This window comes from Poecilia formosa, unplaced genomic scaffold (assembly GCF_000485575.1).
Source record: "Poecilia formosa unplaced genomic scaffold, Poecilia_formosa-5.1.2 Scaffold201, whole genome shotgun sequence".
Classification (NCBI taxonomy): Eukaryota; Metazoa; Chordata; class Actinopteri; order Cyprinodontiformes; family Poeciliidae; genus Poecilia; species Poecilia formosa.
Genome location: NW_006800140.1, coordinates 364914 through 389971, shown reverse-complemented (window position 1 = coordinate 389971; position 25058 = coordinate 364914). Strand labels below are relative to the sequence as shown.

Genomic DNA, 25058 nt, shown 5'->3' with positions numbered 1-25058 from the left:
TAACAACTGATGGTAACATTGCTACTTTATTGTGCTGTTAAATGATATTATGTACCTGGAAAATGCAAAGAACCGCCCCTTTTAGGTTCTGAAAAGGCGGTTTGAAGGAACTAACCAGTTTGACTGAAGAAGATAATCAGATATCCTGTTCATGGTTTATTTGCAACTTTTAAAAATATATTTCATCAAATATCAGTCAGGGTGTGAATATATATCTGTGTACGTCTGAGAAATTTCACAAGTTGTGTTTAACATTTCAACCTGAAGTTATTCCTCAAATGTTTCCATAAAAACTCAAATTTATTGATCCAGATGATGAATCTGAGTCAAACTATATACCTTTATAGAAAAATAACTTTACTTGAGTACATTTTCTTTACATATTTGACAGCACTTAGTTTAAAGCAGAAAACACTTGTTGAAGCTATAAATGGCTGGTTAAGCAGTGAAGCGCTTCGTTGTCTGTGTGGGTTTACACTGGCGTGGCGCAGCAGTTGTTCAGGATGAAACCTTTTGGTTGGACCGCAGAGCCGAGTTAAACATTCATGTCGCTGTGTCAATAGGAGGAGCGATTACAACTGTTCAGTAGCAGCACAAGGCCATGTGCTGCCTACAGGACCTGGTCAGGCAGCACAGTTTAATATCACCAAAAGGTCAAGGTTCCCATCTGGAAGACATTCTGAATCATCTCCAAAGTCAAAATTTACACAAATGTCCTGAATGATATGCAAATTTACAATTATGTCAGATTGCACTTCATCTTTACTGTATTAAATTAGCTTACATACGGGTAACTTTATCGCTCAGGGTGGCCCAAACGTTTAGGAGCTGTGGTACCTCTACAGACATGCTGTACGTTTCTACTGTTTACACCTGGAAATTTCGCCCATGTGCACAACGCTGGAGGGAAAAAAGACGATTTTTTTTACTTGCCGTTCACAGCCACGCTGCCGCGGTAAAACAATCCCGTTAACAACATTAAATGTGGAAATGTAGGAACTACGTCTTGCTCCGATATTAGTCCTTTAAACCTTGAGATGTTATAAAAAGTACTCCTCAATTAAAGCTGCTTAGCGTTAATTGCTAACCTTCAGCTCACTGATAAGCTGGTGGCCATCTTTGTTGGAGCCAAGCAGAGTGTAATGCTAACCAACCAGTTAGGAGAAGTTGAAGCCTTCAGACACGCCCTCCTCATTTGCATAACGAGGAAGAAATGCATAAAGAAATGTAAAAGTAAAGAGAAAATGGCAAAAGAACAAACACTTGTAAAAGGAAAATGCAAAAATAAAAATTATTGATAAAAACCCATATATAAGGAAAAGGAAAAACTATAAATGTATTCCTGCTTTTATTTTTAATTATGTCAGTCTTGGTTCTCCGTACAGCAACTCATCAGTGGCACAGAAACTGGATATGTATATATGCGGGCGCCATGCTAGAGGGGCGCCACATTAAGGCGGAAAACATATTTCTAAATTTCTGTATTTACTCATTGACACCCCCCCGGGGGGTGCCTGTAAAGTGCTTAGCTGCGCCCCTGCAGAGTGCTGCAGAGTGGGTCGCATTTCCACGGCGAGGGTTTGTGTGTGTACACTGCAGCAGCGGCGGCTGCTGTCCCACTGCCACAGCCACGGAATAAAACACGCACCGACCAACTAAAGTACACAAACTGGAACAAAACCACTGAAATGTTGAGAAGGACTCACTTTAAATGACGCCATTATGACTTAAATTCAGCTAATAGAGGAGAAGAAAGGGTAAAATAATCATATTAATAATGATTTAAAAATAATAAAAAAACCCGCGTCAGGACAGCTTACCTCGCCGTGTTGGTAATCCAGCTTTAGGCTCGGGGTGGCAGACACACTTCACCGAGCTCCGCAGGCAGCGTCCCGGCTGTCAGCGCCCCACCGTCCTGCGTGATCACCGCGGCGCATCCAAGGAGCCTCCGTCCCGGCCGGCCCGGGGGGCATGGCCCTTCACAATAAAAGCCCGGTCAGGAGGAAGCAGCCTGTTATGTCTACTTACGGCTTGCCTTACAGTTGATAAAATAAAAATGAAGTTGATAAAAAAACAACAACAACCCCATAATAAAATAATATAAGTAATTTTAATAAAAAAATAAAGAATATTAATAAATATTAAAAATGTTAGTGGATTAAACAAACTCAAACCTCAGTTTTTAGGGATTTTATGTCTACAATTATGGTTTTGAAGACAATATTTAACATTTATGTTTCTATAATGCTTATTAAAAATATATAATAATCTATGCAAAAACAACCAAAAGGGATCTAAAACTTTTCAGTAACTAATTGATTTGGATGGTGAGAAATTATTGGATTCAAATAAAGGTTTATCATTTGTTTTTCAGTTTGGGGTCAAAGGTTAGATTTAGGTTGTAGGTATAATATTATTTAAAAACAATAAATAGGAAATTTAATTAATTAAAACCCCCTCACTGTAATATTTTTTGAAAGTACATCAGCTTTAGAGCATATTTTTATTAAAAACAGAAACTTTAATTGAACTGAATCTGTTTTATTTTGAAGGGTTAAGCAGGAAGTTCCTTCTGGAAGTCTGAATTTATATAAACCAATAAGATAAATTACTATTTAAACTTTGATTCAGCAGACAGCTGAGTTTGTAGATGAGAACATTTAGATGGAGCCCACCTGCCAAGTACAGAAGGTTAGAGCGCCATCAAGTGGCCACATTATAACACTACAGCTCGGAGCAAAAAAATGAGGAATATTCTTTACTTTATTATAAATTATTGCCTAAAACCAAGGTGTTTAATTTTACTATTTGATTTTCTCAATTTTGTGTTTCCGTTTCTTATTTCATGCTCCAGTATTTGGTACAACAAAAATATTTTATTTTATTTATTTTTATTTTATTATCCAGGTTTCATAATTTCTCTTAATTTTGCAGTAAACAGAATCCCAAATTTCAAGAAACTTAATCAAAATCATCATCAATGATTTACAAAATTCATTTCCACAAAAACCAGAGTTTTACTTGTTATTATATGTATTATATGTATTATTATTGTTATTTTGCATTTAACTGAAAAGAAAAAGTATCTTGCAAGTGTCTTCAACTTTGGTTTGGACACCATTGAATCAGAAGAACAATGAAAGCAGAATTTGGTAGAAACCAATTTCATTTACCTGAGTAGCTTTATGGGGGAAAAAGTTATTTTAAGAGTATTTTATAACTTTTACTTCTGTGATTTTATTATGAAACAGTGCTACTCTTATGTGAATACTTTATGTAGGTACTCTGCCTTCCTCTGGATAAAGGATAAAAATGTTTCACTTCTGCAATACATCGCAAATATCAGAGAGGGCGCTATTGGACCGATTTAGAGCCAAGATTTAAAGAAGTCAAAACTGGCACAACATATTAGGACCAATTTAGATAGAAAACATTTTACCAAGGAACTCAGAAATTTTTAGATCAATCTCAGAAATTTTCTTAAAAATAAAAGGAACATTTTTTAACTTTTATAGAAAATTTCTCAGAATAATGCCAAAACTTCTGAGTTTTTTCTCACAATATTTTTGAAATGTGCAAGAAATGTCCTTGTTTGATAAATTCAGAGCTTGAGAAGTTCAACATTTTGCTAGAAAAAAGCTGAAAATTTCTCAGTTTGAAAATTTGCAAGAAAAATAACCTCAGAATTTTTCTAGAAAAAAAATGTGGAAATTTTGGAATATCCAAAATTGAATATTTGGAAAAAAAAGTGAAATTCTGATATTTAAGAAATTCCATAGAAAAAATAATATTTCTGAGCTCTAAGTCAAAGATCTGTTAGGGAAAAAAAATCAGAAATGTTGACATTATTCTCCGATAATGTCAACAAGAAAAAAACATTTAATATTGTCTAAAGTAAAAAAAATTGACTTTGAAACTCAATTTAAATTTTTCTCTAGAAAATTTCTGAGATTAATGCAATTTTTTTTTTTAGCAAATTTTCAAGCTCAGAAACTGCCAGAGGAAAATTTTTTTCAAATTTTGAAAATTTGCAAGGAAATTTCTGTCAAATTTCAAACACTTGAAAGAAGAGACATTTTGAGATTAATCTCAGAAATGTTTTAGAAAAAACTTTTGAAAAAAATTTCAAGGCAAAATTTTCAACTTTTCAAGCTCATACATTTCCATTTTTTTCTGAAAAGTGTTTTGGCAGAAATGTGCTCCTTTTTGTCCTTTCTGCAGTACCGTAGGTAGCAGTAACGCGCCGTCGTAAAACTCATTTCTTCCAGCAGCAACAAACAGCCGACAGTTACTTTGGGAAACCTTTTATCAAGCACAACAATGCAAAGTTACACCATTTAAACTCGACTGTGCAAACAAGAGCAGGTCAGGTAAAGTAAGCAACATTAAGGCAGAATTTACACTGATATTTTACAGCAGCACATCCAGTCTTCATACATAATTTACAGGCGTTTCTGTTGGAGACGGGTCCATCGGTCCGACCCGACGCAGCTGACAATTAAAACCTGCAACATTCACACCAAATCATCTGCCTGGACTCTGATGCTCTCATGTGCAATAAAACACATAAAAAGTGTCTTAAAGGAACAGAAGAATCTATAAAAACCATCCTGAGCTCCTGCTGGACTCAATAAATTAAATATCCTCCCTGTGATGCTGGAACATGGACAACAGATTTATGTGTGAACTTTAGTTGGACTAATTTGGGGGTTTAAACATCTAGTGTGACCCTAAATGGCACTTTTACAAAAATATCTTATTTACATTCATTATAATGTCAAATAAAAAACATAATTCACAGAAACAATTCGCACTATTTTTTTCAGATCACAAAACAAAATCTCCAGAGCATCACGTTCAGCCGCAGGGAGCCACCAGTTCTCCTTGGTACCGGTGGTTCAGTCCGACCGGGCTGCAGGCGGCCGGCCATCACCGGCGGCGGGGAACCGGCGGCGCCGCCTGCGTCTGTCTGGGCGCGGGTCTCTGAGGAAGGGCGCGCGTCGGGCAGGAAATGTAGCGCTCGTGCACCGTCTCTGGCACCCTGCAGAAAACACAGCCGTCACGAAAATCCTGAAACTAATCCCAGAACATTTCTAGAAAAAAAATTAGAACGTTAGAAAAATTTCCTGACACTGTTTATAGACTTTGTTTGAAAAATGTTTATTATCATTATTTTATATTATCTACTAAGAATCAGGTTTTGGAATAAATGTGACATATTCATGGCCGAGTTACTTTGTTTTTTGAAAATTGAATGTTTAATTTAATGCTGAGCAGCAAAAAGGGGAAAAAATTCACATTAAAATAGTTAAAACTGTAATGTTGCTAATTATTGTTAAAATCCTAAATAGTAAATGTCCTGGTTCTGACTCTGGTCCATTAAAATAAAAAATTTAATTGCATAGCAGTTTTATTTTGCCATTAGCTGGAAATTAGAATGTATTTAAACCTGCAAGGACAACAAAAGTTATTTTGATGATAATCTTGTTATATAATAATCAGTAATTTAAATTCAAAAATACTTTATTAAATGCTGTAACTCAATAATTAAAATTCTTCAAGAAGTTTCTACAATAATACAAGAACATATTCTTAAATGTTCATTAGATGTAAATTTAATAATTTTTAACACTGGAAGACATTTTAAAAACTCAAAATAAGTAAAGAAAACAACAAATGAAATGAATTATGAAGACTGTAAACAAAATTACCCTAAAACAAACGGCTAGTTGAGACCAAAACACCAAACTGAAGACTTTTACCTTCCAGTTTTTGGTAGAATGAGAGAAAAGATAAATCATGCAAACAGAAATGACTGAGTTTGTTTTAATTTATCTCGTAATTAATTGATTTATTGGTTATTGCTGCGACAGAATTAGACGCATCTGAGCTGCATCGTCGTTTTGTTCTCTGAAAGCTTCTCGGGCTGTAAATAAATCAAACGCGCGTTTTTCACAGAGCGCTGCACTTTCCCATGTCGCTGTTACACATCTATCAAACCACGCGGCCTACTTACAAACATTTAGTCTTCTCGGATTAGAAAAAAAATGTAAATGTGTCGCCTCATCAAACTAAAAACAGCGATGCTGATAAGATCTTGCAGTTCCACGAAGCTCGGATGAATAAACCCACCCAGATGAATCGCACCTCCATATCAGGCTTTCAGGTTAAAGCAGCACATGTGACATTTAATGTCTGCCCTTCTTAACTCCTGTCGTTCTGATGAATAAAGTGTTTGGAAATTCTGCATCATGCCAATAATAAAGGTCACAGGATATTAATCAGTAGATATTCATTTCACAGATCTTTTTATTGTGTAAAAGACACAAACAATTTACGCTTTGCATTTTTTCTTCTGGAAAATGTTGAACTCAGCCGTTAAATTTGGTGGAAGGATGACATTTCTGGACCTCGGTCTAAAACTGTCACCTAAACGTTTTTGAGAATGTGACTCTGCACTGCAGATATTTATAGGTCTGTATTTTTTTTTATATTATTACTGTCTTACTCTTCCCCTCCAGCTCACAGCTGCAGACTCGCTGAAGGGTGAACGCTTCCTCTTTATCACCAACCGACTCTCTGGTTGTTCTTCAGCGGCGCCTTCTGCCCCTAATTACGCCTCCTTACCTTTCTGGGATCCGCGGAGGAAGCCTGGGTGGAGGAATGCCGGGCGCCGGGTCAGAGGGTCGCGGAGGCCGAGGAGGAGGAGGAGGAAGATTTTCCACTGCGTCCTTTAAAGATCAAGGGGAAACATTAAATATGTGAACCATACGGGGAAAATAAAATCAGTCAGAGCAACGCTTAACGTATCAGGAAGGACGAAAACTAAGATTTACCAGATTTATCATTTACTTTATCATTGCATAAGCATGAATGAATAAAACTGTAAATATGAAGAAAAAGAAAAGCTAAATGTCTTTTAAAGGTGACCTAGTGCTTCCTTGAATAGGTTCAGATCGGAGGCCTAAACAAAACATGCTCATTACATTTTTTGCACAAAATCGTCACTCTGTCACTTTAAATCCAAATAAGCTGCTACTGGCCACGCCCCCAAAACTCAACGCTTACACTCGCATGTAAAAATGATTGCGAACAGATGTGCAATTATACAACCATACATCTTTGAAAAGCATTAGTAGAACCTCCTGTACAGCCAACAAGAATGCAGCAAGTGGTTTCTGGATGGTGAGTCAACAACAGAACTCTTGGCTTTTCCAGCAGCCATTGCACAGCGAATACAGCGACCTAAGTGCTGGAGCTCAGCTTGCGTTGCTAGGTAAAGGGCAGAACTCTGCTGGGGTTGCTAGGCAACGGGCTGGGACGTTACATTCTGGAGGTTTTTGAAACAGCTCATTTTCTAGACACCAAAAATCACAAACATATTGCCAAAAACCTGGCTGCATTGTTTTTAGAAGCAGTAAACCAAAATGGAAGAACAAAACCAAAAGTTTTGCATAATAGTTCCTCTTCTATTTGATTTGCACAACCATCAAAGGCTCTGATAATTTTTATTGTTCCTTTTTTGGTATAGATGCAATTAAACAGGGTGTACTTTCTTTTGTTATGACAAGATAGAGCCGCTTTAAAAATCACACATTAAATTCCACACATGGTTTTGACACAAGTGATAGCCGGATTAACTGAACATTAATGCAGAGCTCAGACTTTGGGTCAGAACTTCCTCAAGCTGAGAGTCAAAGTTCCCAAAACACAAAACAGAACAAAGCATGAAAACAAAACTCCCACCGTTAACGAACGGCTACGGCTTTATGCATCATCAAATACAAAATATGAGCGAGATGTTTGAGCTGCAGCGAAGATAAAATCTGAAGCAAAGATTTCTCAGTCACGATTCTGAGTTACAAGGAGAAAGTATCAGGTTTGAGAGCAAGGTTTTTGTTCTCACGGCACGATTTACACTGCAAAAACAGAAAATCTGTTATTTTTTAGTCTAGTTTCTAGACACACAAAACTTTAGTTAAAAACAGATGTCATCTGTTGAAGGAGATGGTTGTTGGTGGAAAGAGTCATGTGAAAAAAATGTTACTGCATATATTATCACTGACCTCTCTGCACTGCAAAAACAAAGTTATGTTTTGGTCTATTTTATAGTGCAGATATCTCAGCATACTTGAAATAAAACAAAATTGATTTACAAGTACAACAAATACAAGATAAAAGAGCTTGTTTTAGGTCAATAAATCCTTTATATTGATGAATTTCAAAATAAATCTTTTCCATGTTATAAGTGAATAATCTGCCACTGAAACTATAAAGTTTTCATCAATATTAAGGAATTATTGATTATTTCTTGCTGAAAAGTTACTTTGTCTTATTTCCAGTGAACTAAAATATTCCACTAGAAACTAGAGCAAAAATACTTGGTGAGATTTTGTGTTTTTGCAGTGCACCAAGACAAACCCGAGGTTCTGAGCTCACCTCGAAGTCCGGTTCTGTCCCGCTGCTGAGGCTAAAGTTGCTGTGAGTGCTGAGTCGGTTGCTCTCTGTGCCTGAAGTGAAAAGAAAACAAGTTGGAGTAAAAAGAAAACACGTGATTTGTAGTTAGTCTGAGGTGAGAAGCTGTGGTGAGTGACGGCGTAAGGCCACTCAGTACGGCTGCTGCTGCTGCACAGAAAAATCAACAGAGAGAAAGTTACTGTCGACATCAACATGTTGTCAGGAGCAAATTTCTGAATGATTTTCACTCTGAAACCTAAATAAGCAACACCAGATGGAGCTTCTGCAAAGAAATCTCATTTAACTGTGTTTGAATAATCAAAATGTAGGAATGAAACGTTTCCTCAAGTACATATTTATCAAAAATATGTTATTTTCTCTTTAAAACCGAGGTTATTATTTGAGGCTTTTTGATTCACTGACTAAACAAGTTACAGTGCAAATCGGTCAAAACATTTTTAGAAACAGGAAAAAACAGATCAATAGATCTTTTTTTTTTTAACCTTTCTGAGCTATTTCATGAACTAAATGTGTAAAAATAGAACCATGTTCTGCATTTTCTCATGACCAGATACTGAAAGTGTAACCGGAGAGCAGCGGTAACAAAAAACTTTCAAAAAGTCCATTATGTTCACAGGAAATACAGCAGTAAAACCAGCTGACCAAACGTCCTGGAGCTCAGCTGGGGATGCTCGGTTACGGGCGTCCAATGGGCGGAACTCCACTGGGGTTGCTAGGTTACGGGGGGAACTCCACTGGGGTTGCTAGGTTACGGGGGGAACTCCACTGGGGTTGCTAGGTTACGGGTGGAACTCCACTGGGGTTGCTAGGTTACGGGTGGAACTCCACTGGGGTTGCTAGGAAACGTCGCAGAAACGACTCATTTCCCAGACACCAAAACACATTATTACAAAAAAAACCAGCAGAGTGTTTTTTTTTTAGACTGTTGGGCTTTTTGAAGCAGTAAAACCCCAAATGGAAGCATAAAAACATGCAAAATGTGAATTTTAACACCAGATATTTTTTCCTACTGCATTGAAATTAAATTTTGTATTTTTATTGTATTATTTTTTAATAAATTAATAAAATGACCCAAATGGAAGTATAAAAACATGCAAAATGTGAATTTTAACACTATATTTTTTCCCCCACTGCATGCCAGTAAATATATATATTTTTTTTGTTTAATATTATGCCACTGCAATAAAAGATGTATTTACTTTGTGGCATTTCCACATCTTTACTAGACAAAAACAAATACTGTTTTAAAATCATAAACAATACTTTTGATTTACAGTATTTTGCAATTCAAATTTCCTCTTTTGGAGAGAGTAAGCCTCTAAATATAGAAATTATTCCTCATTTCTTTTTTTGAAAAATATTTTCCATGTGTATCCTGGTAACCTTTTCTCCCATCTACTGGAGGCACCTTGAACACACCGCTTGCTCATCACAGGTGCAGCTCTTTTCCGAATAGGTTACTCTGTATTCAATAATATTCATCCCTAAAAATAAAATAAAAAAGACTCACTCGATGTGCTGGACGTGCTGCCAGTCTTCCAGCTCCCTCTTTTGATTGGCTGAGCCACCGGAGGGGGTGGAGCCACCATTCTGGGTGTGGGTTCGTACACGTCGCACTCTACTGTCATGTTGGATCCCCAATAGAGGTTCCTCTGCAGCGGTGCACTTATTTCATAATCTGGCAGAGACGAAGCAGACCACATCAGACGCCATGAGCTCAACAGGAAGTCGTGTGATCGCGGCGCATCAACAGATAGAAACACAACAAGATGTCGACATGTCAACTCCAAACACCTCACCGATTTCCTGCCCCGTCTTCTCTCTCTCTTTGTGACGTCTCGTGATGCTATCTCGTAGTTTCTTCAGGTTGTCCTTTAAGGAAGAAGAAGTAAATGTGAGGTTTACGGCGCTGCTATCACACGAGGATGTTTGTTGATCATCTACCTGCTGATAGCGCAGAGAGTTAGCGCGCCGCTCGTGGTCGAACTGCCACGCTTTGAACTCCTGGACGGCCTCGTCCACCGTTATCTCCCCCACTTTGACCCGCTCCTGCAGGCAGATGAGCTGCCGCTGCCCCGGGGTCTTCATCCCGCCGTAGGGGTCATAGGTCGAGGAGGGAGCCTCGCTCACAGGGCGAGCTGAAAAAAAGAAAAGTGGGATGAATATTTTATTTTTACCCATATTTCATTGTTTTGATCAGGACACATATGACAGGAGTAGGACGGCGTTTTGTGCATAAAGGAAAAAAGGAGGAGAAAGTTTCTGCCTCAGAAATTTTTCTCAGAAATTTTGTTAAAAATACCTTGGAAATTTTTGAGCCTAAAATTTTTTATATTTGCTAGAAAATAACTCAGAAATTTTATAGAAAAAACAAGGAAATTTCTAAGTTTGAAAAGTAAAAAATTTGCTACAATTTTCTGTGATTAACATCAGAAATTTAGTAGAAAAAGAGCTTGAAACATAGAAAATTTGCAAGAAAACTTTAGAAAATTTTAGACTCATCTCAGAAACTTTGTAGAAAAATCTTGAAAATGTCTGAGCTTGAAAAGTCAAAATATGCTTGAAGAAAATTCAGAAATTTGGAGATTTGGTTAAAAAATGTTCCAGAAAAACTTTGGAAATTGGGAGTTTTCTGCAGCAAATTTTGGACTTTTCACACTGAAATTTACACTTCTTCAGTTTGAAGTGTAAATTTCACTTGAAACTTCTGCTCTAAAAAGCTTCTGAGATCAATCTCAAAATATCTGCGTTTCGTTTTTCTAGCAAATTTTCAACATTTCAAGCTCAGAAACTAACTTGTTTTTATCAACTTTTAGAAAGTTTCAAATGTTGAAAAATTTCTAGTTTTGAAACTCAGAAATAAGTACATATTGGTGTAGAGGTAAAAGAAAAACCAATAAATTAATTTAAATGAGTTAAAGGAACAAAAATACTTAAGAACTACCTAAAAGAAGTACTTCTGAGAAACAAACACGTTGGTGCTGGGGGCATCTGAGGGTTTTTTCAGGCAGTGGTCGGACTCAACCGCAGAATAAAAGCCACGTCTACAAAACCAACAACTGTTGCCTTCGAGCTTAAAATACTGTAATAGTAGTAATTGTATAAATAATAAACATTTTAAACTCCCTATATATTTTTCCCATCTTTGTTTGGGTTGCAACAACATAAAATTACTGCTTTTCCCCCCCATACGTTTTCAAATATTTCGATTTTTTTTGAGTCACCTTCTAAAATTGTGAGTGGCTCAAAACTTCAGTACAAATTAATTTTAATTCGACAAATCTTATCTGCCTGTTTACATCTAAAGAAACGCCGCGGCTGTAAATCGATGAAGTTTAGAGTGGAGCTGCTCTCAGCAGCGTTAATGTCTGAAGGAAGTTGTCTCGTTGGAAGGAGATATGGTTGTAAACTTTACCCTGACCACAGAGCTATCAGCAATGACTGCTGGTTTTATTTGACCAAGCTGGTGGCACAGACTCTCGCATGTCTCACAGCAGAAACGCCACAAAGGTTTACATACGTTTGTTCAGCTCAACAGGCTCAGGTTGTGTTTGCAGCCGCAGAAAATAATCCAACATCGTCTTTCATTTTCCTAATAACAAATGTCAGAAAATGCTGCAAAAATATGAGCCTCTTTTCAAGATCTGGTAATTTACTCCAGGAAAGATTAGACTAAATTATGAAGTGAATAAATTAATTCACTGTACGACAAATTAAAATGCACTCAATAATTTCCATTTACGTGTTTTTTTTTCTCTATTTCTACTAAATATATTTTGGCTGCTTTGTAACAACAGATTCTAATCAAATGCATTTAAAAATTGCAAAAAGTGCTAAAATTAAATCCAAATTACCACCTACCACACTACCAGTGTAGTCTTTGGACATATAATGATTTAAAGTGTAAATAACAATACAACAAAAAGCAGATTAAATATTATGTCAAAGCTACAAAAGTGGACATCTCAGCATTTTTCCTCAATGTTAAAACATGCAACTCTGAGAAAAGCCATAAAAGCTGCATTTCAGTTTCTAGGGTCTTAAGTAAACATGTTCAGTGTCAAAGTTCACAACAGGACTGAGTAAAGCCTGAAAAGGCTGAGACCGGTGGCCATAATGCAACACATCAGCAAAACACAAAACCACACGTCGTACTAGCTGCAAAATATCTAAAGATCTGAATTTTGAATTGTTCCTTCCTGTAAATCATCAATTTACAGGCAGAAAATATGTAATTTACAGGAAGGAAAGGGGGAAATTCAAGGTGTCAAAGTCCAGAGATGTTTATGATTAAAGTGCATATTCCATAAAGAAATATCTGAGTTTGCAAAATTCACAAATTGTTGTTGCTAAATTACATTCCACCATGGTGAAACAATAAATAAGTCAATAAAAAAGCTCTTTAAACTTTTTTAAAGGGTTTAAAAGCATGTTGCTGCTTCTCACGAGACTAAAAGTCTCCAACAGAAACCGTCTTACCTGCAGGACATTCACTGTCCACCGAGTTACGCTTGGACGCGTCTCTATCTGAAAAAACTGCAAATAAAAAACACAAACATTTAATGAAACTAATACTTTTAATCAGAGGAAATTAACTTAAAGGGTTTAAACAGGGCTGGCCAAAACCTTTCTGAGGCCCAAGGCAGATTTTTATTTGTGCCCCCCATACCAACACCAGATGGTTTATCACTATGTGTAACATACCTGCTGTCATTAGCACCATTTGCAATGAGCTTACATTATTACTGATTTTAACCTTACAGGAGTAACAAACTAAAAAGCATATTTTGAATTTGAAATCTCAAATCGTGGCAGCGGCAGCTGTAGTGGCACCTCTGGTGTCAGTGGCCGCTGCCACGATTCCAGTTTTATTCTTTCGAAATAAACTTATTCTTATTCATGTTCAACATTCAACCTGCCACAGAAGCCGTGGCATCGGACACAAAAGCAGACACTCGGAAGCTACAGGAGTTTCCGGCAGCCATTAGTGCCACTCTAGCTGCCACTGCCACGGTTTGAGGTTGTTGTCTCTCCACAGGATGTGATTAACGGTTATTTATGTAACAACTATGAAAACAATGTAGAAATGCTTTCTCCACGGGTAATAGCATTAGTTCATATTATTCAGTGCTATTTTATATATGTATGTTGCTGGCTTGGTGCTCTTGGAGGCCCCCTGGTGGTGTGGAGGCCCTAAGCACCTGTTTAACTTGCATATGCCTTGGGCCGGCCCTGTGTGTAAAAACGTAGCAGTAAACAGCAGACCTCTGGAAATGTAGGTTGCAGGTCGTTCAGGTTCGGGCTCAGCCTCGGGTCTGGGGATGGGGGCTGGAGGGCGGTTCTGGACTCCCGGGTTGTAGGTGCTGTTTGTATCCACGGTGTCATAAATATCCTCTGGACAGATGTTGTACGGGTCCTCCTCCTCCTCTATTTCATCAAAGTTGTTGTGTTCATTCCTGTCATGGTTCTCGGCTCTGGGCGGCACGGCGTTCACTTGGTTCTCGTCGGCGTGAGGTTTCGCTGCCAGACGGGAAAAACCAAATGCATTCAGAAATGAGGTTATTATACTGAATAAAAACTAACAAAGTAATGAAAACTGAATATATGGAATACAAAAGTTGAATATTTCATCAATAATATTATTATCTTGCTGGTCAAATTTTACATTACATACAAAATCTTTACCAACTTAAAAGAACGAGTCTTTATTATTTTGTACATCTTTAAAAAAAAATTCATGCAGAACCAGCAATCAAACTTTTCTCAATTATATCAGAGTTTAATTTGCTGTTAACCCCAGATTTTATTTTTATTTGTGCTTTAGAGTCTTAATTTTACTGTTTTTTTCTATCCTGATATTTTGCTTATGTGTTCTGTCATTAGTTATACCTTTGTTATACTTTGTTCAGGCTACTATTAGGAGCAATATTTAAAATATATTATCTGTAAAGAAAGTCAAATCTGAAATGTTTTTATGTTACGTCTTGCTCTTCTGTTAAACAAATAAAAGAAACAACCTAACAAAAAAATGCCAGAACTGATTGTTGTTCAACAGTAATTGAAAACATTTTTGGAAATGGTATCTTCTGTATGCACAGTCACAATACTTTCACTTTTTACTTTTTAACCAACACTACTATTATAACTATTAAAAACTAGACTAAAACTAAACAATATTTAACTAAGAAAAACTATCAAACACACTCTAAATACAAATTAAAACTAACCGAATTCGACAAATAAATAGTGACAACGAAATAAAGATAAACTATAACGAAAATGCCAAAACTATAATTTTGGTAATATTAATAATTAATAATATTACTGTATGATGTAAATTAAATAGATAAAAATACCTTGGAAGAACTTCCTGAGCATAGCTTCTTCTGGATTCTCATCTACTGCAGTCATGACTTCATCTGCAACAATCGTGTCACACCATCAGCAACATTTTGTAAGAGTTTGAAGTATTTTTATCACAGAGCCAATCTTACATAAGTCTTCTGCACACTCAGGGTCGAGGCCGAGCATCGACTCATAAATATCCTCGGTGCAGCTGGAGTACTTCATCATGATGTCCTGAGAAGAATTTGACATCGGCTCGTAGATTTCCGGCTCATTATCCAAGTTCAAGTTGTCTTCCAGGTGCGACTGGAGCAGGTCTGCCGTTTCCTGGGAGGGTTCCAACAAGACTTTTAAACTCTGATTATAAATGTTTCATTTAAAAATGTTTACTATGTAGGGATGCAAACGATTAATCGACTTAATTGTTTATTAGATTAAAATAAGTTCCAATAGGCCGTAGTTTGGCCGCCACCCAGCAGAGGGCGCCGCTGGGCAGCCTTACGAAGCGGAACCGTTAATACAGAATCTAGAAGGCGGCGGTATCCCTTAAAAAAAGAAAAACGGTCCAAAGAGAGCCCGGTGTGGGATGCTAAAAGGATTCCATGCGGTTCTGTTTTGAAATATAAACACTTTATATGTTTATATTCTTAATATATAAAAATATATTACCTTAATAGCGCTGATTCAGCCGAGCTGCAAGACGGACCAGTTCAAATTCTCAACTAAAAATGATAATGTGCTACGAACGCGAGGATGTGAGTAAACCACAATTTTCAGTTTATTTAGTCAGTATTTAGTACAGCCGACACAAAATAAAGTTAGAATTGAATTATGTTTTTGGTTAAATTCAGCATATTATGAAAAAATAGCTCTTTCTGTTATGTAAAGACGGTGAGCCCTCTTGATAAAAGGGAAAACTCAAGTTTTTAAGAAAATGGCTTCTTATAACTTGATTGCTAATCGATCGATAAGCGCAATCAACTTCAGATTAACTCGTTAATCGATTCATGAGTGAACTTACCACAAATTCGTCCATGAAACGTCTGAGGTCCTGAAAGCCGCTCTTCTCTGCCAGTGTGTTTGGGTAGTCGCCATGTTTGTTCATCACACTGTAAGCCTGCAGAGCCCCGGGGCACCGCAGGAGGGAGCTCATGAGCTTCTTCAAGCCATATTTGGCCGCAAAGTGGAGCAACGTGGGCAGCTCTTCGTTGCGCTGATCTGAAACACAAACAGTCTGTAAATCTAAATCGTGAACTAAGTGAGCATCATTTGGAAAGCAGAAGCAGGAGAGAGTTTACTCAGGGGTAAATGGAAAAAGCTGCTTGTGTCCAAAAAAAGAGTCTACACATCCGTTTTGTTCTCAATGCACTGCAAAAACACAAAATCCTAAAAAGTACTTTTGGTGTAGTTTCTACAAACACTCTAGTACTCTGGAAATAGGACAAAACTAACAAATAACTTTTCAGGAAGAAATTAGAGAAACAAAATATGTTATTCATTATAAATATTTAGTTTAGCAGCTAAGTATTAAGTTTGGAACTAAATATTTAGCTCCAATCTAAATATTTAATCAACAAGCTAAATATTCAGTTTACCAACTAAATATTAATATGTGCTTAGCAAACCCAACTATTTGATTAGCATGCTAAATATTGAGTTAACAAGCTAAATATTGACTTTACCAACTCAATATTTAGATCCAAACTTAATGTTTAGTTAGCAAGCTAGATAAGGAGTTTACCAACTAAATATTTACTTCCAAACTAAGGATCCAGAAGCTAAATATTATTTTATTTAGCATGGTAATTGATTAGCACTTAGCATGATAACCAAACTAAATATTTGCATGCTACATATTCATTTAGTGTGATAATTAGTTTACCACATAAATAAAGGTACTCGTTCCATTGGCAGATTATTTTGTGACAAACATCTTGTTGTGAGTGAAATTATCTGCCAGCAGAATAATTTAATGTTTTGCTGAAAAGTTACATGTAACCTAATTTTGTCTTACTTCATGTCTGCTGAGCTGTTTGTAGAAACTAGATCAGAAGTTCTTGGTAGGAGTTTGTGAAACTGTTTGCAGATTAGTTCCTAAAATAGACTCACTAGTTTCTCACTGTACCAGGACAGTTTGCCCACACTTTAAGACATTGCATGAGGCTGCCTGGTTATTTTGTTGCCTTGCATCAAAACGTTCCTAGTTCCAATCCCAACCTGGAGTCTTTCTGCATGAACTTTGCATGTTCTCCCTGTGCATGCGCAGTTTCTGTCTGGATACTCCTGCAACTTCCTCTCACCGTCCAAAAACGCGACTGCTTCTCTAATCTGACTTTATGTATCAATGTGAATGTTTGTTTATTCTGTCTGTAAGGATAAGCAGGCAGACAATGGATGGACGCATCATGCATGAATTTAGACCAATGTCCGCTCACATGCATATATAATTATCTATCATCGATTTTGTTGCAGGAGCTAAAATGGGGAAGCTAGCTTTCACAAAACGAGGTTGTAAAATAAGTTCTTTAAGCCAAAAATGATTCAAACTGAGTTTAAGTTCTGCAGTCCCAGTCACCGATCCCCTTTGCTGCTGCATTCAGGGTGAGAATCAACCCTGGGAGTGGTGCGAGGAGGAAGTTCACAGCCAGAGCTCCATGATAGAAACTCAACACCGGTTCTCATTTATTAACCAAAAATAACAGGATGTATTCAAGGACAACTGTGCATCGTATGTGTAATGATTCTACGATCTAACACAGCCTTATCTCAGTCACTGTTTTATAATCTTCCCAATCATCTGCAGCAATAAAATCCTCTCAGCCTGAACGTGATTCCTCTCTAAAGCAGCCAGATAATGTCCGCACCGGTTGTAAATGTAGCTGTAAAGTAAAGTAGCTGCATGCGCTTGATCTGATTCTGCATTTGCATAAAGTTTGAATGTTGCGCTTCATGATTTGCAGCACAGAAAGTAGCAAGACTAAAGGCAAAAAGTCTGTGTAGAAAAAATGGAGGCAAGGTGTCGACGTTTTAAGCTTTACCCATTTGTTTGTAATGCTCCAGTTTGACGCTTAAGTTTACCAGAAATTGTCTGCACTTTTAACAACCATCTGCCACTGCAAAAGGAGAAGTGCTGATGCCAATGTTAGCTTAGAGTTTAGAAGCGTGGAAAACACAGGCTGAACTGTGACAATGTATTAGGGCCATTCACCCTGCATTCAGACTGAATTTCCACCAAAAATATTCAGAAATGTTGAGATTATTCTCAGAAATTTACTTTAAAAAGTAGAAATTTCTGAGTTTGAAAGGTCAAAATTTTGCAAGAAAAAGATTTTTTTTAAAAATTAACTACTCAGACATTTTTTTAGACAAAAACACTTGGAAATTTCTGGGTTTGAAAAGTAACAAAAATGAAAATTTTGAGATTAATTTTAGAAATTTTCTAAAAAAAAAAAAAAAAACTTGAAAATTTCTCAATTTCAAAAGTTGAATCTTTTTTACTTTTCTGAGTTTTTTTCTTGCAAACATTTGAGCTTCACTGCTCAGAAATTTACACGTTTTTTCTAGAATTTTACTCCTTTTTTTATATACAATGCTAATACGTCATCGTACTGAACGGTCTTGTTCTCATCCTTCTTGTCACTGCTAAAACTACAAACTGAATGCAGTTATATAACAAAGCAGCAACGACTTCTCCTGGTCATCGAAATTCTTTCAGAGTAATCCAGTTCAATGGGAGAAAGCCCAGACCGAGCAGTGAAGGAAGATTAAAGTCAAGCTGAATCGCATAGGAACACTGCAAAATGCAAAAGTATTTTTTGGTTTGGTTTCTAGTGCAGATAAATTATTTCACTTATAATGAGACAAAGCTAACTCACAAGTAACTTTTCAGCAAGATAATTAATAATTTCTTAATATTGATGAAAAAGTTCTAGTTTCCCTTGCATATTATGTCACTTATAAGAAAATTTTTTTCCATATTGTCAGTGAAACTAGTACTATTTTATAAATATTAAACATGTATTGATCTAAAACAGGTTCCTATATCTTGCAGAAAAGTTACTTGTAAATTAGTTTTATTATTTTAAGTGTGGTAAAATATTTGCTCTAGAAAATAGACCAAAAATACTTGGTGAGATTTTGTGCTTTTGCAGGGTTGCGGTTTTATCACCTCAAATCCTTTAGCTCAACATGAAATCAGAAAACTTTACTCACAGGCTGACATATTGTCTTCTTCAATCTGTTTGACTCCAAAGAGCTGCAGACCGGATGGAGGCATCCTGGACTTTAACGAGTCCGTTAGCAATGTGTCCACTGATTCTGCTGAGTTGGAGGTCAAGTTAAAGGCCTGCAAGCAAAAATCAGTTAAAAAAACGTCAAAGAATAAAAAAGCAAACAAACTGAAAAACCAGGACAGACAAGAGGAAGCAGAAGTGTCTCACCTGGCAGATGAAGTTCACGGGGTCAGCAGCCTGTGTCAGATACCGGCTAACTTCTCCCATGCTGGTGTAAAATGTGACCGGACTCAGATCGACACGCGAGCCGTCGGCATGCAGAGTGAGCGAAGTCACGCCTGCAGGCATTTCTGTGTAGAAATGGCAGAAGAAAACACAAAGATAATGAGATAGTGTTTAGGAAATGCATCAGAGAAACTGTCTTCCTGCCGATGCTCGCCTGGTGCGGAGACGCTGACGGTGAACTCGTTCTCCACCGAGGCCAGAACCCGTTTGGACGCCGCGCCTTCAGGTGAGAACTCCACCTCCACCGGCGACCCGAAACCCACTCTGCTGCTGAAGACGATGAAAATCGTCTCTTGATCCTGAACAGAACAAACCAGAATACATATTACCTATAATATTTGATTGATTGATTGATTGATTAATCATTCTTATCGATTAATCAAATATCTTTGTTCGAGATATCAAATATCTAACTTATTAATAAATCAAAGATATCTATTTGATTAATCGTTCTTACCGATCTCTATTTGATGAACCGATCTTACGATTAATCAAATCATCTCTGTTTAATTAATCAATTTTATCTATGATCAAATATGCATTTGCTTAATCATTCGTATCGGTTAATCAAACATTATTGCTATTTGATTAATCAGTCTTACAGATTAATCAAATATCTCGTAATTAAACAAAAATTCTCGTAGTTTGGCTCTAATACATCACTTTTTAGAAATATTTTCTGTATTTTTTATCTTTTTAGAAAAGAAAGCAAACATAAGCTCCATTAAAATCAAAAATCGGACATTTATCCGGTGTCGCCCAGCTCTGGTTTTTATTTCTTCATCCTCACCCCACACTGAACTCTGCTGGGCTGAACGGTCAGACATGTTGGTTGGGTCGGTGACCTGATGCGTTCTCCTGCTGAATCTTCGCCGCTCGCTCGCTCCTCCTCCTTCAGGAACGTTTCGCTTTGCTCCTCTGGCTCCGCCTCTTCGCTTCCACCTGCCGGGGGGTTTTCATTGGAGAGAGGAGAAACCGCTGCTGCAGCGGAGATGAGCGACTCTGCTGCAGGATATTCGCTCTGAAGCTCGGCCTCCGCTCGCCTGCCTTCAAACAAAACAGAAAAATTATCTTTAAAATCCTCAAATTTTTCCAATTTATCAGGCACAACTGGGATAAACACTTTAATATCCTTCTTCTTTTAGGGTTTAAGGAGGAATAAAAACATTTTAGATGCAAAGAAAACTTTAGATCGATCCAAAATATTGATAATATGGCTAATAGGTTTAACATCAGATACGATGAGATCAATACTTCATTTTCCCTCTTGAAATGTTTTTGGTTTAAATATTTTGTTTTGATTTACTTCAAAATTATAAATGTCTGCACTTCGCTGATTCAACATTTTCTTTTTATTTGCTCTCAAATGTTTTTTGTACTTTATGTGGAAAAACACAAATTTTCTTTGTTTTTCTATTTTTTCCAGATAAATTTGTTTTTAGAGTATTTCATAGACAGCTATAAAATTTGTCCAAATTCTGTCCTTGTTTGGACAAAACAATTTAAAGGAAAAACCACAAAAACACCTGAAGGTCCGAAGTTTGATGATAAATCAACAAAAAGTAATAAAAAGTATCAGTATCAGAGAAATGGGCCCAATATTTACTTACTTTACTTTTTTACGATAAGATAGGATTAAATAACGTTCACTTCTTTTTACTCCTTTTCACATTTTCTCTTGTCCTACTTATTGCTTCTTTTCTTGTTTTTAAAATCCTGTTTGAAATAAATAAATTAAATGAATTGAAAGAACAATTTATTAAATAAATTTTAGAAAATGTTGGTTTTATCCGTCTGTCCGTCTTAAAGACATGGTAAAATTGAAATTTCCAAATGTTAAAATCAAATCTCTGCAGATGTTTCAAACCAAAATGTGGATAAATATTTAATTCCATTCGTTTGTTTTGGTGATGAAAGTCTGCGTACTGTCAGCTATTGACTCCAAAACGGTAGAAACATAAACGCCCGGCTCGTCGTCGGCGTAGAGTTTCCTCCAGCTCGGCCAGTCCTCGAAGTACTCCATGTTCATGTCGGCCTCCGCCACGCCGCACAGCAGCGCCACCACCCTGTGTGGAGGGTAGAGCAGTCTGTGCAGCGCGCCGTGCAGATCCGGGTCGTACAGGATGTCCAGGAAGAATCCCGTTAGCAGCACCACGATGCATTTGCAGCGCTGGAAATCCTCAAAGTTATATCCGTGGAGCTGATCGGCCGAGCTCACGGCGTAGAGCAACACGGAGCCCCGGCGGAAATGTTTGGAGGATTTTAGGATCTGCTGCAGGTACGCGGCCCACTCCTGGGCCTCCTCCGTGTGCAGAATCAGCAGCTCAAACGCCGAGGAAAACTCAGACATGGCTGCAAAACAAAGCATTGAAGCGCGATTTTAAAATGCACCAAGGTGGAAAAAGAAAACTTTAATCAGTGGGTTTAACCTCAACCTCTTCTGATTCAAACTACACTGCAAACACACAAAATGTTACCAAATATTTGTGGTCTAGTTTCTAATGCAAATATCTTAGTAAACTTGAAATTAGACAAAACTCACTTATAACTAACTTTTCAGCAGTAAATTGACTCTTGTCTTAAGGCAATACTTCCTTAAAATTGATGAAAAGTTCTTGTTAAATATTTATATTTAGTTTCTTGAGACCTACAAATGTAGTTAGGAGTGAAATGGTTGCCCTGCGACAGACTGGCGACCTGTCCAGGGTGACCCCGCCTCGCCCGGAGATGGGCACCAGCACCTCCCGACCGGGTGTAAAGAAAGTGGATGGATGGAGTGAAATGGTTAGCATTCTCCGTTATTTAGAGCTGCTGGATCAGTTTTTATCTCGCTAACTCAATATTTATTGTGCTAACCAAATTTTAGTTTCAAAGTAAATATTTAGTTGGTGAACTCAATATTTATTTTACTAAGTAAATATTTAGTTTGGAGATAAAATAAATATTTAGCATGTTATCCACATATTGGAGCTAAATATTCTAAATATTTTATTTACCAACTAAATATTTAGTTCATAACTAAGCTTTGAATAATGAAGCCACATTGTTTGCTTGTAAATACTGTGACATTCTGTGTTTTTGCAGTGTAACGGTAAATTTCAGCGATGTTATTCGCTGCAGCAGGTCGTGTGAAACGCGGTGCAGCATTCCAGCTGCTGAAAGTCAAGGTGACTGGCTGAGGGATGAATGTGTGAACTGTGTGAGTCAACGGCGAGTTGAGCAAACATCGCTGTGTGTCAACACAGCTCTGAGTAATTCTGTTTGACTCATTACAGTCGCTAATCGGGCCGAGTTCAGCTCTGTTCCTAGACACCGAACGGCAGCGCTCGCCTTCATCAGCGGCCGAGCGCTGGCATCTGCTGCGGAGACGGCCCAAAACTAACCGAATCAACGCCAAATGTGTGTGTGGTGGTCTTTATTAATTAGCTGCTGTATGCATTTAACCACACAGGATGCAGACGTGCTTGTTTCCTCTTTTTTTCCTTTTTCTTTTTTTTTAGCTAAGATGTTAATTCTCAATGAAAGCCCGACCAAATGCAATTCAGCAAAAACGATGGCTAAAATAATCGAAAAACGAGTAAATTCCGGTAATTTCCCAGAGAAGTAAGCAGGAAGTGAGAGGACTTGTGATATTTGGGTGTAAAAGTCTTAGGGAACGGGTGACACTCACCTGACTCAGTAATAGATGGGAGTCCTTCCATGGTTCGGGCTCAAATCTGCACAAAATCATCCCAAAAGCGGCGCCATTCCTCCAGATATTCTCCTTTTTTCCAGCTCCACCGAAGCTCTCTCTTTCGCTCGTCAGCTCACACTAACCCGGCGATTACCAGCTCTGGCCCTTTGCTGAGTCGTATAAATAGCAACACTTTAGTTTCCTGATTTTGGTAGCTCTGCCCCACTTCCTGAAACAGTTGAAGAAGTGAGAAAATGCACCCTTGTCTCATCAGAAACTGCAACAAGTCTGCCGTCACCACAGCCTCGTGCGCCTTCATGTCACTTACATGTTTATTTAAAACAGCATGTTGCAGACACAGACGACACGTTAAATTTAGGAAGCATACAAACAGAAGACGCATCCTACATCTTCATAACAGGCAACAACATTTTAGGTCACAGTTTTTGCTTGTTCTCCATTTAAAAAAACAAACAAGAAAAGCCCCATTAACACACAAACGTATCGATTCACCTGTGAGCTTCTTCCTATTTTTCACTTCCTTAACAAGGTGGCAGGAGACTTTCACACAAGCCTGTGAGATCAGAGTTCAAATTCTCACTGATAATCATCAGAAAACATAAAACAACTAGTGATTTCAGCACTTCAGAGATACGACAGGTAATGGCAAACTGGGCAGTAAAATCTGCTTTAAAGATGCAGCCATGTTGTTTCTGTGCTGCATGAGAAAGGAAGACGCGTGGGAGAAACTGTGAAGAGCTGCACTAACAGGGGCTTTTTAATATATACCCACAGAAAACTACATATTAAATATTTCTGGTCTAGTTTCTAAACTCAAAACAGCCATTTGATTAAAAACAAACACACAATAAGAGCAGCAATTAAGCCAAAAATGTCAGAAAATATACATATCTTCCATTTACGATAAAAGAAACCAGTTTTTGTCTGTAAATATGTTCAACCCAGAACGCAAGTGGCAATTTTAGCTTCACCTGGTTCAGGTTATTAAAAAAAAGCTATCCAATTATTACTTTTGGTCTGGTTTTCTAGTGCAAATATATTAATACACTTGGAATAAGACAAAACTAACTTAAAAGTAACTTTTCACCAAGATATATGAGTTTAAGTCGTTAATATTGATTAAAAGTACCAGTTTCGATGGCAGGTTACTTCACTTGCAACATGGGAAAATGTCTTGTTATAAGTGAAATAATCTGCCAGTGGAGCTAGAACTGGGTTGCTAGGCAACGGCATGGGCTTGGCTGGCGTTGCTAGGTAACGGGTTCAGGGCCCCAGTAGAACTAGAACTTTTTTTTATCAATATTAACAAATTATTGACTTGAAACAAGCTGCTGTATCTTGTTCAACTATTTTAGTTTTGTCATATTTCAAGTGTTCTAAGATATTTATACTAGAAATTAGATTAAAAATACTTGGTAAGATTTTGTATTTTTGCAGTGCAGTAACTGCATTTAATTATATTTTTGATTATGTTTATGTTTTTGTTGAACGAATAGTGGAAAAAATAGTAAAAATAACATTTCCAATAATAATGTCACTTTTGCGTTTTATTTCATCATTAATTGAAAATTCTTACCATGGCAACAGTTTTTTTCTAATAAAAGATAAATAATATTATAAATGCCAACTTCTCAGTGCATTAGAGCATAATTGACAATTTAGTTAATTTCAGCTGATATTGATGATTTTAGCTTTAGAGCAAATTAAATCCAACATTTATTTGTTTGGAGTATTGGGGTGTTTCATAAAACCTGTAAGACTAATTTTTATCACAAAAATGTGATTTTGTGTCCAATTTCTGGTTTTCACAATCATAGGAAAAAGTAATTACTAAAACGGTTCTGTGTCCAAGCATACAAGTAGAAAGTTGAGTGGACGGAAAAAGTTTGGTAAAGGAACGTCTCAGCTCAGTTTTTTAGGAAGTGTCACAATGCAATGAGTCAGAGCGTTAAAGGCCACCACACACAGACGCATCTAGTTATAACATTTTATTCAGCATTTGTCCTTTTACATGTATTAATTTA

The 25058-nt window shown here is 37.2% G+C and overlaps 2 protein-coding genes and 1 long non-coding RNA gene across 12 annotated transcripts in view; 1 reads left to right on the top strand and 2 right to left on the bottom strand.

Annotated features, from left to right (window-relative positions):
* The window catches only part of sorbs1 (sorbin and SH3 domain containing 1), a 68505-nt gene extending 66557 nt beyond the window's left edge, over positions 1 to 1948 (bottom strand). For 7 of the 10 annotated variants that reach the window (XM_016679063.1, XM_016679072.1, XM_016679068.1 and 4 more), the window contains exon 1: positions 1821 to 1947. The gene's annotated coding sequence lies outside the window, so the exon portion shown is untranslated. Of the gene's footprint in view, positions 1 to 1820 lie in introns of all 10 variants that reach the window. The other 3 variants (XM_016679071.1, XM_016679073.1, XM_016679074.1) reach the window with 3 other exon arrangements.
* A 2340-nt stretch (positions 1949 to 4288) lies between these two features.
* On the bottom strand, positions 4289 to 23100 carry pik3ap1 (phosphoinositide-3-kinase adaptor protein 1). Its single transcript, XM_007566917.2, has 17 exons — positions 23011 to 23100; positions 21267 to 21692; positions 20131 to 20387; positions 19495 to 19639; positions 19263 to 19405; positions 19036 to 19168; positions 15845 to 16041; positions 14973 to 15150; positions 14835 to 14897; positions 13744 to 13998; positions 12958 to 13014; positions 10423 to 10616; positions 10278 to 10350; positions 9989 to 10156; positions 8440 to 8510; positions 6628 to 6731; positions 4289 to 5041 (listed from the first exon to the last, which is right to left on the bottom strand). Exons 1-17 carry the CDS (start codon positions 23039 to 23041, stop codon positions 4930 to 4932), a joined length of 2607 nt encoding a protein of 868 aa, XP_007566979.1. The 5' UTR covers positions 23042 to 23100; the 3' UTR covers positions 4289 to 4929.
* On the top strand, positions 21554 to 22908 carry LOC107838017 (uncharacterized). The gene is made up of 3 exons (XR_001664066.1): positions 21554 to 21618; positions 22425 to 22539; positions 22616 to 22908. It is a non-coding gene; the product is annotated as an uncharacterized LOC107838017 (long non-coding RNA).
* Positions 23101 to 25058: the final 1958 nt, after the last annotated feature.

Excerpts from the sequence above, each read along its gene's own strand:
- pik3ap1 (XM_007566917.2), bottom strand. The coding sequence starts at position 23,041 with ATGGAAGGACTCCCATCTATTACTGAGTCAG. Across the intron at positions 16,042-19,035 it reads AGAAGACAATATGTCAGCCT|ATCAGCGCAACGAAGAGCTG; the intron begins GTGAGTAAAGTT and ends TTTGTGTTTCAG. Across the intron at positions 14,898-14,972 it reads TGAGTGTGCAGAAGACTTAT|ATGAAGTCATGACTGCAGTA; the intron begins GTAAGATTGGCT and ends CGATTGTTGCAG.